The sequence below is a fragment of the Mirounga angustirostris genome, unplaced genomic scaffold (genome assembly GCF_029215605.1).
Source record: "Mirounga angustirostris isolate CCGP_5_RB_7025 unplaced genomic scaffold, mMirAng1.0.hap1 SCAF_6, whole genome shotgun sequence".
Taxonomy (NCBI): domain Eukaryota; kingdom Metazoa; phylum Chordata; class Mammalia; order Carnivora; family Phocidae; genus Mirounga; species Mirounga angustirostris.
In genome coordinates this window covers 124509988-124524165 of record NW_026991714.1, presented here as the reverse complement: position 1 = coordinate 124524165, position 14178 = coordinate 124509988, and the positions used below count along the sequence as shown (strand labels likewise).

At 43.4% G+C, this 14178-nt stretch overlaps 1 protein-coding gene across 4 annotated transcripts in view; it reads left to right on the top strand.

Moving 5' to 3' along the window:
* The first annotated feature begins 8308 nt into the window (after nt 1-8308).
* Nucleotides 8309-14178, top strand: part of ARHGAP19 (Rho GTPase activating protein 19) — a 66027-nt gene continuing 60157 nt past the window's right edge. For all 4 annotated transcript variants that reach the window (XR_006791354.3, XM_045878539.3, XM_064595104.1 and 1 more), the window contains exon 1: nt 8309-8419. Coding sequence is in view for 3 of the 4 variants with exons in the window: in XM_045878539.3 (XP_045734495.1) it covers nt 8364-8419 (56 nt within the window). In the remaining variant the exon portion in view is untranslated. The remainder of the gene's footprint in view (nt 8420-14178) is intronic.

Below are 14178 nucleotides of genomic sequence, written 5' to 3'. Positions count from 1 at the left end.
CTGGAATGTGGATGTGATAGTTAGAGCTCCACAGCCATCTTGAACTATGCAAGAGCAGTGCATTTGAAGGAATCTCAAACAATGTCTCAAGACACACAGGCAGTCCTAGACTGCCTACTTCTGGATCTCTTTTATGTGAGGAAGAAATAACATTTTCCCTTGTTGATGCCACCCAGAAACTTTTTAAAGATAATGCTACTATAATCAGAAAATCTGCAGGGGGCGCCTGGGTGGCTCAGTCAGTTAAGCCTCCAACTCTCGATTTATTTTAAATTTATTTTTATTTTTTATTTTATTTACTTGACAGAGAGAGACACAGCGAGAGAGGGAACACAAGCAGGGGGAGTGGGAGAGGGAGAAGCAGGCCTCCCGCAGAGCAGGGAGCCCGATGTGGGGCTCGATCCCAGGACCCTGGGATCATGACCTGAGCCGAAGGCAGACGCTTAACGACTGAGCCACCCAGGCGCCCCTCCAACTCTTGATTTAGGCTCAGGTCATGATCTCAGGGTTGTGAGATGGAGTCCTCGGTTGGGCTCCACGCCAGGTGGAGACTGCTTAAGATTCTCTCTCTCCCTCTCCCTCTGCCCCTCCCCCACTGCTCACCATCTCTAAAACAACAACAACAACAACAACAACAACAAGAAAATATGCAGAGATGGTTTGGAGTCAGGCAGACCTATGAGAAGGACTCAGATCAGGAGCCGAAACAGATCATAATAGCAGCTACCACATACTGATTATTCTTTTTAACAGTTTAATTGAGATCTAATTTATATACCATAAAATTCACCCATTTCAATTGTACAGTTCAGCATCTTTTAGTATATTTCCAGAGTTGTGCAGCCATCACCATAATCTAACTTAAGAACATTTGTATCACCCCCCAAAAGAAACTTCATACCTATTAGCTATACCGAAAAGTGCTTTACAGATATTATTTCCTTCAGTCTTCCAATAACCTCTGAGTTTGGTTTTATTATTATTATTATTATTATTTTTTATGTAGAAGTCTCTGTCTTTTTTTTTTTTTTTTTTTAGATTTTACTTATTTATTTGACAGAGACACAGCCAGAGAGGGAACACAAGCAGGGAGAGTGGGAGAGGAAGAAGCAAGCTTCCCGCCGAGCAGGGAGCCTGACGCGGGGCTCGATCCCAGGACCCTGGGCTCATAACCTGAGCCGAAGGCAGACGCCTAACGACTGAGTCACCCAGGCGCCCCTGAGTTTGGTTTTATCCTCTTTATGGATAAGAAAACCAAGGCCCACAGATAAGAAAAGTTGCCCGAGATCATATAGACTACCAGTGCCAGAACCAGTATTCAAACTCAGTTCTGGATAATGCCCAAACCTGCCCTTCTCAGACTGCTATCCACGTGCTGTTACCCAGGCTCTTCAGTCTGGTCTTTTAACTCTGCCTTCTTATTCCCCAAGGTCCTCAATGCCTTGGCCAGTAGTCATGCCCTATTTCTGGTTCCATTGCCGACGTCCTTCATGTTTCTATGGCTGAGCTCATGCAACTTGTGTCTGGACCTTAGCCTCTTTCCCTTTAATCCACTCTTTTGGTAGATCAACTTCCTAATGCCCAACCCTGCTCAGGTTACCCACCACGCCCACTCTGAATATGTCCCCATTGGCTCCCTAGTAAAACCCTCAGCTCCCTAACACGGTATCCAGAACTCTCAGAGACCTGGCCCTGACCCAACCTTCTCTTGTCCTCCACCCCCACAGAAGCCCGTTGCTACTGTCAGACTGGGCCCTTGACAACTTCCAAACACTCCTTATATGTTCCTGTCTCCCATGTTTGGTCCGGTTCTTTGTGCAGAGAATGCCTTCTCCCCAATCCCCGACCATCTAAGTCTTACTGTCCATGAAGCTTCTTCATGAAGCTGTCTCTGCTCTCCTCAGTAGGTGGTGGTCCTCTGCCTTCTACTCTCCCATCCCATTCAGTTCCCTCAATGGGGCTCGCATAGCATTCCTCATTTCAGTAGTTACTTGGGCTGGTCTACACTTGATCTTTTTTTTTTTTTAAAGATTTTATTTATTTATTTGAGAGAGAGAGAGAGAATGAGAGACAGAGAGCATGAGAAGGAGGAAGGTCAGAGAGAGAAGCAGACTCCCTGCCGAGCAGGGAGCCCGATGCGGGACTGGATCCCGGGACTCCAGGATCATGACCTGAGCCGAAGGCAGTCGCTTAACCAACTGAGCCACCCAGGCGCCCGGTCTACACTTGATCTTAACCAAAAGGCGAGAAGCAATTACTTGGGCTGGTCTAGACTGCAAGACCCTTGAGTCTAGAGGTTAGAGTCCTCTGATTGGCTAGGCCTGAGTTCTTTGCCCACCTCTATGACCAGAGATAGGGTCAGTCATAGCCAAAACTCATGGACTGACATAGGGAAGCAGAGGACCCCTTAAGAGATGCTGGGTACATCAAAACAAAAACCTACATCCAGTATTGGCAGGGTGTAGTTTTTCCATAAGGCCCCAGTAACCTCATTGTTTCATTTATTACTTCCTTGATTTAACTGATTCATTTGATCCTTTATTCATTCAACACATAGTTGGATAAGCAAAACTAAATATAGTCCTTAACTCACAGAGCTTACAGTCTAGTGGGGTAAGCCAAAACTAATCAAACAATCTATAAACAAATCTAGAAATGCAGCAATGGTAATCTGAGCCACAACTGAGTCCCCAGATCCTAATCCAAATGACTGTGTGAAGTTATTGGTGACAAGCCTTTTATTTCACAATTAGAAGTGGTCCTCTACATTCACATGTTCCAAAAGAAGTACCCTTGGGTTTAATTCACACTGAAGTGTGAATGAATGAATGAATGAATGAGCAAGGCAATTCTCTTTTCCTACATCCTTGAAAGAAGATGGATCATTTGGGTGGGGATGACCGCACAGGCCTACAGGGAGCTGAAGGACAATTCCCTTTACTTTCTGGTTTTGAATGGGTGAATCTTGGAAGCTGACTGTGAAGGCTCCTGTCTAGAGAACAAATAGGTAGGGGAAGGCTTGGAGCCTTGTCTGACCTTCACCCTGCCTCCTATTAGCCATAGACTTTATGTGCAAAATTTCTCTCCATACAAAAACAATCTCCATGAGAATGGGTTATAGTGGCAGAAAAAAGGATCCATCCAGGCCTCAGCTCACGTGACTGTGGAGATAAGATCCCACACAGTGAGTTCATGATGTACCTGCCCTTTCCTGAACATCACATATATGTTACTGCTTTGAAATTTACCGTCAGCACCTGGGGCCTCCTGACCTGAGGTCTGGGTGTTTTTGATTAGAGGGCCAGACAGATTCCAATCCAAAATGATTTGGCCAGTGTTCAGGACTTTCAACTCACCCTGCAAGACTCAGGACCCCCCCCCCAGGCCTCCCTCAGCTCCAGCCCCTGTGCCAGGCCTGGCTGCTTGCCGTACTTTCAGGCGTTCAGAGAGTGTGTTCCTTGCCTCTCTTGAGGCCCAGGCAACCTGGTGCCCTTGCCCCCCAGCACCAGTCTGAGCTTTTGGAGGTAGGATTCACGGCTCAGTGCTCAACGCTGAGCTCAGTGTCTGACAGAGGGTGAATCCCAACTACAAATGCTCCGTGACTGAGTGTGCTTCCAGTGTTTCTCTCCGCCAGCCTTTTGCCTGTGACCTGACTATTTCCCAGCTTGTTATCCTGGCTGGGGAAAATGACCTCGAGTTCTCCTGCTGGGGTTCCGGCCCCGACCTGGGTCTTTTTTAGCTGCACAGAATGGGTTCCTTTTCTCTCCACCTCATTGAGTTCCCTCCTCCACTCACCCTGTGGCCAGTCTTGAAGGGGATTTCACAGGAAAACTGAAGGTAGTTTTCTTTCTTTTTTTTTTTTTTGGCATATTGAATAATGTAGGTATTAGTCCTTGTTGTGTCTGAAGGAGACTGAATGGTTAATCTTTTCCCCAGCCCACAATAAACAGGTGTCCCAGGAAGCAAGAAATTGGGAATGATTTGTAGCATACATTTGTCCTTTAATTTTTCCCCTCTTTGTGGGTAATTCCCCACTGGGAGAACTTTGGTGGGGGATAGGGCTCTCCTCCAGGCAGAAGAGGGGAGGCAGGTGACCACGGTCCAGCTGATCAGATGTTCTCACCCTTGACTCTTCCTCTCCATGGAGTGATGCAGAGACCCAAGGATATGGGAAATCAGTGGAGGGGTGGCTGTGCCAAGTCAAGTGGCACGGTGTGACCTTGGCTGGGTTTTTTGCTCCTCAGCCCCCTTCCTTCCTGCCAGCTCTTCAACCTTCCAACAAATCCGGTTTCTGTTCTGTTAGCCAAAGTCTGTTTCCAGTGCTTGCAATCCAGATTGACATAAACCTATTTTATGTCTGGAGGAGGTAGTTTAAATAAACTGGGGAGCATCTGTAAGGTGGAATACTACACAACAGTTCAAAAGGGTAATGGCAGGTCTCCGTGTACTGACATAGATCTCCGAGATGCACCTATAAAGATCATATGTACAATATATCACCATTTATCTAAAAATTAAGGGGCGCCTGGCTGGCTCAGTTGGTAGAGCATGTGACTCTTCATCTGGGGGTCCTGAATTCGAGCCCCGTGTTGGGTATAGAGATTACTAAAAAAAAGATTAACTGGAAAAAAAGAAAAGGAAAGAAATGCCTCAAGAGAAGGACTTTGCTTTGTTCACAACTATATTTCCAGGCCTAGAACAGTGCATACTAGGCATTCAATAAATATTTTTTGAATGAATGTTCCAAAAAGATTTGGAAGGACACGTATTAAACCGAAAATGGTATTTTCTTAGAGGAGGGACTAGAACATAGGGATGGTTGACAAGGGAGATTTTATCTGTATTATTTAAAAAAATTTTTTTTACAAGGGAAACATCTTCATGTGTTATTTGTATAATTAAACAATATAAAAAGGTGTTTGAAGCTCGTTGGGGGTAGATAGATGCCCGCACATGACATTTGTGGCAGACTCAAATCCATGCCCTGGATCTTAACCACCCTTTGGAGCCCTGGCCTTCTTCCCTTCTCCATACTTCTGAATTCCTAGGAGTCTTTTCTCTGCTTTAATATTTCGTCCTTGGTAATTCTAATCTGCCTTCCGTTGTATGTGACTTATGTGTGTTCATTTTATCTCCCTGAGGCTGTAACTCCTTGAGGGCTGGGGCCACTTTCCTGTGACCTTTTGTTCAGCCAGACTGTTGGAAACAAGATGACTTTCTGAACTTTTCATGAATACCTGCTGGACGGCCATCCTTATCACTAGGCTGGCAATCAGTACCTCAATGGAGTAAGGATGATTTCAGGGGAGCCAGGACACCCTTGCAGAAACAGGGCAGACTTGCTGGCTGGGGAGTACTTTTTTATTTTATTTTATTTTTTTTAAAAGATTTTATTTATTTGACACACAGAGAGAGACAGCGAGAGAGGGAACACAAGTAGGGGGAGTGGGAGAGGGAGAAGCAGGCTTCCCGCTGAGCAGAGAGCCCGACGTGGGGCTTGACCCCAGGACACTGGGATCATGACCTGAGCCGAAGGCAGACGCTTAACGACTGAGCCACCCAGGTGCCCTGGGGAGTACTTTTACAGCACTCAGCAACAATACTTGCTTTTCATCATAAATCACAGCGGAATAGTTGGTTTTGAGGAGAAACACTCTCCTCTCTGGGGTAACTGATTGAAGTATAACTGTAAGTGTAATGTATGGTTCTTATCCCACAGCAATGGAGATGGAAGTGGTATCTGAGAAGGGAGTTTAGCATTTTTTTTTTTTTTTTTAAGATTTTATTTATTTATTTGACAGAGAGAGACACAGGGAGAGAAGGAACACAAGCAGGGAGAGTGGGAGAGGGAGAAGCAGGCTTCCCGCTGAGCAGGGAGCCTGATGTGGGGCTCGATCCCAGCACCCTGGGACCATGACCTGAGCTGAAGGCAGACGCTTAACGACTGAGGCACCCAGGCACCCCGGGAGTTTAGCATTCTTAACATTCATCACATTACCTTGAATATATATCTAGTTTTAATATGTGCCACACACTGTGAGGCTAAGCAGCGTTTCAGAGATTATCTCATTTAAATCTTCACAATACTGCTCTAAGAATTATTATTATTATTATTTTAAAGATTTTATTTATTTATTTGACAGAGAGAGACATAGTGAGAGAGGGAACACAAGCAGGAGGAGTGGGAGAGGGAGAAGCAGGCTTCCCGCTGAGCAGGGAGCCCGATGTGGGGCTCGATCCCAGGACCCCGGGATCATGACCCGAGCCGAAGGCAGACGTTTAACGACTTAGCCACCCAGGCGCCCCTGCTCTGAGAATTATTATCCTCATTTTACAGAGGAGGAAAAGGAATCAGAAAGTTAAGTAAGTTGTTGGTCATACAGTTAGAAGTAATGGAGCTAGGATTTGAAAGTAGGCTTACTGCTCTTAATACTGGGCTGCATTTCTCCAAACATTAAGGACTTTGTATAAAAATGTCATCCAAACAGATAAGCCAGAAAATAGTGTTGTATGGTGTTCTACTTGGTTGTAGCAGTAATACTTTAAAGTTTTGAACATTTCTTCTGTGTGAAAGCATCAGTTTAATCCAATCAGTCAGTCAGTTGATGCTGGGTATCAGGGGGCTGGGACAAAAACTTGTTCATACTTTGGAGAAATCCTTTGCAGAATTTGTATTCCTTGCTTTGTATATATACCAAATATGCAGCCTGGATTTTCCAAGGAGGTCTTGGGTTCAACCAATAATTGCACTGGTACATGTTTGTTGAATTTTGTGTTTCTTTTCATGTATTTGCTCAATAAAGATATTCTGTTAAACATAAAACACAGAATAAACATAAAATAAAGCAATTTTATTTTGACACTTTCATCAAATTTTTAATATGAATTCATCAATTGAAATAACCTATTAGAACATGTGATTCAACTTTTATTTTGGATCATATCTGAGGACTTATTTATTCACTTGTTCAAAAACTATTGAAAGGTCACTATGTGCCAGAAGCCATGGGGAGCAAAATAAGATGTCGTCTCTGCCCATGTGTGGTAGGAAGTCTAGTTGGGAACCTTCATATTAAAATAAATAATCACACAAACAACTATATAATTTTAAGTTGTATAAGAGCTATGAAGGGCGAGTGCAGAGTGCTCTGTGAAAGCGTAGTTAGCAAACTGATTTATACAGTGGGGACCATGGAAGCCGTCCCAACCAGTGACATTTAAGCTGAGATCTGACCAATAATAAAGGGAAAAATGGGCCGGCCAGAAAAAGCAAGTGCAAAGGCTTGAGGCAGGGAAGAGTTTGTTGAGAAACTGAAACACACGTGGGTAGAGCTTAGTGGAGGAGGAGAATGCTGGTAGAACCTCAGGTGAAAGCATGTCAGAAGGAACCACAGGAAAAATATCCCTAGAAAAATCCAGCATGGTAAAATAGTACAGAAAAAACCTTAATGGTTTAAGTTTACAATGTTCTCACATCTGTTGCCTCTGTTAATCCTTACCAGAAGCTCATGAATCAGGGAAGGCAAGCATAATTATGATTATTTCTATCACTGAGCATTCAGGGACAAAGTTATGGAGCTTTTGGTTCCTTGTTTCGGACCAGAGAGGCAAAGCCTGCGGGTTCTCTGGGTAGCCAGAAGGGAGCGTGTAAGAAGAAGCAGAAGTGAGCCACCACTACGCTGTGTGGCTGTCTGAAGAAAGCTGGCTGCGATTGAAATGTAATAGTCAAGTACTTCTTTTTTTTTTTAATATTTTATTTATTTGACAGCGAGAGAGGGAACACAAGCAGGGGGAGTGGGAGAGGGAGAAGCAGGCTTCCCGCTGAGCGGGGAGCCCGATGCGGGTCTCGATCCCAGGACCCTGGGATCATAACCTGAGCCGAAGGCAGACGCCCAACGACTGAGCCACCCAGGCGCCCCCAGTCATGTACTTGTTGATTGCCGTGCTGTACCTACTCTTCTAGGTATCTCTGTGTCAAGACAAAACGAATCTTGTATTTAGAGAGTTGTTCTTAAAGTCAATTTCAAATTCGGCAGTTCTACAATTCTGAGATTTCACATCCGGACTTAATTTGAGCGTAGGCTGGGATTTCTGACCAGAACTTAAAAAGTGGGTGGAATCGGAAAGGTTCATCAAAACAAGAAACTACAACTCCCAGCAGGCCTCAGGGCTGGGTCTTCTCCCCAACCCTTTTCCGCCTGGGCTGGGGGCGACCAATAACCGTTAGCTATTTGAATAGACCAATAAGATCATGAAATTTTTAGTCATCCAATCGCACGGAAGAGGGGGAAACACCTTAGCCAATCCAAAGGCGTGGAGGCGGGACCGGAGATGGGGGCGGTGAGAGAAGTTTGCTGACTAAGATGGCGACTGAGGCGCAGAGTGTAGGGGAGGTGCCAGCCCGTGATTCCCGCCCGAGGTGAGCCGAGCTCTTGGTCCAGCTGCCTAGGAAACGAGGCCGTGGGCTGGTCGTACTGACGCTTTTCCTTTGGGTCATAGTGACCCAGCGCGGCCAGGCTTTGTTCTTTCCTCCTACGGCGTTTCGCCCTTTCACGCCTGCGGTCTGGCTCAGGAGCTGAGATCCAGCTTGACCTCCGCTTGGTCCCGCTGATTGGTGCGAGGTCGGTGCGAGGTCGGCCCGTGGCCGGGGCTGCAGACCGACGGGTTGCCTTTGCGCTGAGACTCATTTTGGTGGCGAGGATACTCACGTCCAGAGCTGTTAAGCGAATTCCCTAACGTCACACAGTGCTGGGAGAGAGCTCTGTTAGTACCTTCTAATCTGCTTCCAGGCAGCTTATTGTGTTAAAGTCGGTGCAAGGGAGTGTCCGTTAGAAATGGGCTTGAGTTCTTGGGCCAATTAAAAAAAATTGTTTTTATTGTGGTTTAGAATACTTAACATGAGGCCTACCCTCTTAGCAAATTTTTAAGTGTGCAAGACAGTATTGTTGACTGTAGGTACAATGTTGTACAGCATTATCTCAAGAGCTTATTCATCTTGCTTAACTACAACTTTATGCCTATTAATTAGGAACTCCCCATTCCCCCTTTCCTGGCCCCTGGCAACCAGCATTCCACTCTTTCAGTCTATGATTTTGACTATTTTAGATCATCTCGTATCAGTGGATACCTCATATATATGTGAAATCATTTGTCTCCCTGTAACTGGCTTATTTCACTTAGCATAATGTCAGTAAGGTTCATCCATGTCGCCTATTGTAGAATTTTCTTTTAAAATCTGAGCAATAGGGGCGCCTGGGTGGCCCAGTCGGTTACGCGACTGCCTTCCGCTCAGGTCATGATCCCGGCTTCCTGGGATCCAGCCCCTCATCGGGCTCTGTGCTCAGCGGGGAGCCTGCTTCTCCCTCTCCCTCTGCCTGCCTGTCTGCCTACTTGTGATCTCTCTTTCTCTCTCTGTCAAATAAATAAAATCTTAAAAGAAAAAAAAGCTGAGTAATATTCCATTCTATGTATATACCACACTTCGCTTATTCCATTCATCTGTCCATGGACATTAATAATCTTGGTGATTATTAATTGTGCCTCTGTGAACATGAGAGTGCTAGTAATTCTTCGAGATCCTGATTTCAGTACTTTGGATAAATACACAGAAGCAGGATTGCTAGATCATACAGTAATTCTATTTTGAAATTTTTGAGGAACCTCCTTACTATTTTCCATAGCACTTGCAGCATTTTGCATTCCCATCAACAGTGTACAGAGGTTCCAGTTTCTCTACATCCTCACCAACACTTGTTGCCTTTTGTTTTTGTTTTTGATAATAGCCATCCTGACAGGTGTGAGGTGATAAGGACTAAGGCAAATAGTCCTAGCCAGAGCAGTTAGGCAAGAAAAGGGATTAAAAAGGCTTCAAAATTGGAAAGGAAGAATTTAAATTGTTCCTGTTTGCAGACAACATGATCTTATATATAGAAAACCCTAAAGACTAACAGACTAACAGAACTAATAAACTTAGTAAAGTTGCAAGATATGAAACCAACATACAAAAATCAGTTGCATTTCTATATACTAACAATGAGCTATCTGAAAAGGAAATTAGGAAAACAATTCCATTTACAGTAGCACCAAAAAGAATAAAATACTCAGGCCAAGTTTTAAACCTCTCTTTGCTTCAATTTCTTTACCTATAAATGGACATAATGATGTCTACTCCAGAGAATGTGGGATTAAATTAGACAGTCTTTTTAATGCTTAGCACTGAGCCTAGCAGGTAATAATCATTCAGTACGTGATAGATTTTCTTTTTCCTGGTAGAACTAAAGAACAGATCAGAGGGATCTGCAGTTTAGGAAATCATAATTTTTACAGGCACACCAAAATGTAGCTTTTCCCAGAAAGAATTTCCAGGTGGTCTTGCTACAGTCTTGAGACCTTACATGTCTTAACTGATTACACATATACATTAGAATTTAGTAGAGTGAGCTTATTTACATTGTCTCAGTGTAAAGTGTAAACCTTTTGGTTTGGTGTCACTTGGTGCCATTTGTATTGAATGGGAGATTCATTCCAATTCTTGGGAAGTTGGATTTATGAGTGGGCACTGGATTCGTTCCCTAGCTGAGATAGACATGTTTGAATGTGTTAGTTAGTATCTTATAGGGAAGAGTTTTTCACTCTCAGAAGTGCCGATAAATGGTTGATCATTTTTGCTTGGAAACTGTAGAGGGGATTGATAAATTCAATCAGCTCATCTCTCATCCTGCTCTAAAATCTTGAATTGTGATGAGACACTGAAGACAAAACATTATTCTATAGCAGGAGTAGTTTGAATTCCTTTCAAGGATGTTGCCAATTGAATTTAAATTTTTTTTTTTTTTTAAGATTTATTTATTTGACAGAGAGAGAGACAGCGAGAGAGCAGGAACACAAGCAGGGGGAGTGGGAGAGGGAGAAGCAGGCTTCCCGCGGAGCACGGAGCCTGATGCGGGGCTCGATCCCAGGAACCCGGGATCATGACCTGAGCCGAAGGCAGATGCCCAACGACTGAGCCACCCAGGCACCCCCCAATGTATTTTCTTTTGCTGTGATTGAGGTCTTTCAGTTGCTAAATGAGGTTCACTAAATTATGTGCTTTTATTTTTTTGTGGGGGAAGAGGGGGGGCAGTGGAAGGGCAGAGGGAGAGGGAAAGGGAGAATCTCAAGCAGATGCCCCGCTGAGCACGGAGATGACACAGGGCTTGATCTCACAACTCTGAGTTGAATTTAAATTTTAAGTGCTAGTATTAATTACGTGATCAGCAGGTATTCACAGAATCTTATCTGATTTGAAACTATTTTATTAATTTCATATCATAAAAGAATTTGGGTTTCTGTAATTTTTTTGAGGTCAGGACACATATATTTTTATTACATATTCCCAATGCTTAGCTTTGTGTAGATGGTCAGTACTGAATGAATAATAGTCCTATCTAAGACATAAAATACTCCTTGTGGTGATAAATACCATACATACAATTTTTTTCCCTGCAGATATTAATCTTTCTAATGTTCTGTTGGTGGTGTGGCCCCTTGTATTCATTCCATAAAGAAGAGGAAAGAATTGTCTGATTTCACAGATCAGTATATATTTGCACATTGAATGGAGAATATGTGATCATGCATTAAGAACTAGCTTTCTGTTTCTTCATCATTATTTTAAGCCCGCTCCTAATAATTAGCAGTGCTTTAAATTGTTTTAATCAAAGAACTAAATAAGAAAAAGTTGTGGGCGCCTGGGTGGCTCAGTTGGTTAAGCGACTCCCTTCGGCTCAGGTCATGATCCTGGAGTCCCGGGATCGAGTCCCACATCTCCCTCTGACCCTCCCCCCTCTTGTGCTCTCTCTCTTTCTCTCTCAAATAAATAAATAAAATGTTAAAAAAAAATAAAGCTTTAAAAAAAAGAAAAAGTTGCTCTGGAGGTGCTTGTGTGGCATAGTTGGGTACGTGTCTGACTCTTGGTTTCCGCTTAGGTCATGATCTCAGGGTCCTGAGATCCAGCCCTGCATCTGGCTCCATGCTCAGTTCGGGGTCTGCCTGAGATTCTCCCTTTCCCTGACCTCCTGCTTGTGTGCTCTCCCTCTCTCAAATAAATAAATAAATCTTAAGCAAAAAACGTGCTCTGCCTGTAAAGAATTTTCTGTTTTGACTTGTTGATGGTAAACACCTTTCCCCCTCTATTTCCGGTCTTTATCAGGTAGAATAATGCTTTAAAATTTAACTAACTTTAATTATACCTTCAAGTTACTCTTAAGTGGACAATTCTAAAAGGGAATCTACAAGTAGAAGCTATCCACTTTACTAATAGCAATATAAAAATAGTTAAGACTCTCAAAGGCCAAAGAGAGAAAAGGCTAAATAAAGCAGGGAAGGAGTTATAGCCACCTCCCCACATAATTGGCAGTAGGGAAATACAGCTCAGTACTTTTTGAATTGAAAAGATATATAAAAAAAGTGATAACTATTATTAAATGAAGAGGGGAAATTGATAACAAAGAGTCACAGGCTTTTTAACCTCGATATTCACGGGGCAAAAAGAAACCTGCTGTGAACCAGGAAAAGCAAATGGGAATATACAGGGTTGGAGGGAAGCAAAGCAAGCCGTGGTAGTGATAACATGTGTCATAAGTTGTCATTTGTCATAAGTTGTAATTACTATACTAACAGTGTCCAAGTTTTGGGGCCCGAGCCTGCTCCTAGAACTTAGGAACAGCAGGAAGCTTAGGAACAGACTACTGGATGCTTGCATCCCATTTTGGAAATGGTTTTGGAGGACTAGGAAGGTGCCCATAGATGCGAGAAAGGGTTTGTATTCTGCTAATTTACATACACTTTAGATATGGAATATTGGTTACTAAACACATAATTTCCTGAAGACTTTTTTGTTATATTGTTCTTTCTCTAATAAGACAGCAGTGTGGCCCTTCAAGAGAAGTGATAGACGGAACCTTTACTGACCTTAAGAAGACTTGCCTGTTCTCACATGCACAAGTGGGAAAACATGATTTAAAATATCTGAATCCAGTTTTGTATTTGTGCTTTCAAATCCTATCTGCAGGGTAATGATGAATAGATTCTTCAGTGGTCTTTCTTGAATCTGAATAATTTTATATATATATATATATATTTTAAAGATGTTATTTATTTATTCATGAGAGACAGAGAGAGAGACAGAGGCAGAGGGAGAAGCAGGCTCCCCGTGGAGCAGGGAGCCCGATGCGGGACTCGATCCCAGGACCCTGGGATCATGACCTGAGCCGAAGGCAGACGCTTAACCGACTGAGCCACCCAGGCGTCCCATGAATAATTTTATATTTTTATCAATTACCTGGCTTAGAGACTTTGATCATTATACTTTTAGACAGGGCCAGTCTTGGTGAAGGAGAGGGGACGAAGAAATAGAATTTTAAAATTTGGGTGCCTGGGTGGCTCAGTCGGTTAAGTGTCTGCCTTTGGCTCAGGTCATGATCCCAGGATCCTGGGATCAAGCCCCAGGTCCAGCTTCCTGCTCAGGGGGAGTCTGCTTCTTTCTCTGCCCCCTCCCACTCCCGCTCATGCTTGCTCTCTCTTTTGCAAAAATAAATAAAAAAAAAAATCTTTAAAATTAATCTGCATAAACTGGTAAGTGGCTTACTTTTCTTTGCCTCTAACCTTTGGTAGAATTTGTGAAATTAACAAATGTTAAAGATGGAGGTTGCTGGTTGGTTGTGTGGTCATCAGAGAGTGGCAGTCTGTTTTTGTTGTTATTTTAAGTCCAGACACTATTTTATCCATTAGATGGGTTTGAGGAGACCAACTCCATTCAGGCTCACAAGAAGCCAATTGATAAATGCAAATTTGGTAATTTGCATAAAGAATATGCAAGGTAGGTATGTCAACTTGCCTCATTTATTTATTTTTTTTTTAGATTTTATTTATTTATTTGAGAGAGAGAGAGAACACATGAACTGGGTGGAGGGAGGGGCAGAGGGAGAGGGAGAAGCAGACTCCCCAATGAGCAGGGAGCCCAACGTGGGGCTCAGTCTGCTTGATTCCAGGACCCTGAGATCACAACCTGAGCTGAAGGCAGATGCTTAAGGAACTGAACCACCCAGGCGCCCCTCAGCTTGTCTCATTTTATCTTTGGGAGGAACATATTATAGTTGATTAAATTACTGCTTTTTCTTTTCTTTTTTTTTTTTTAAT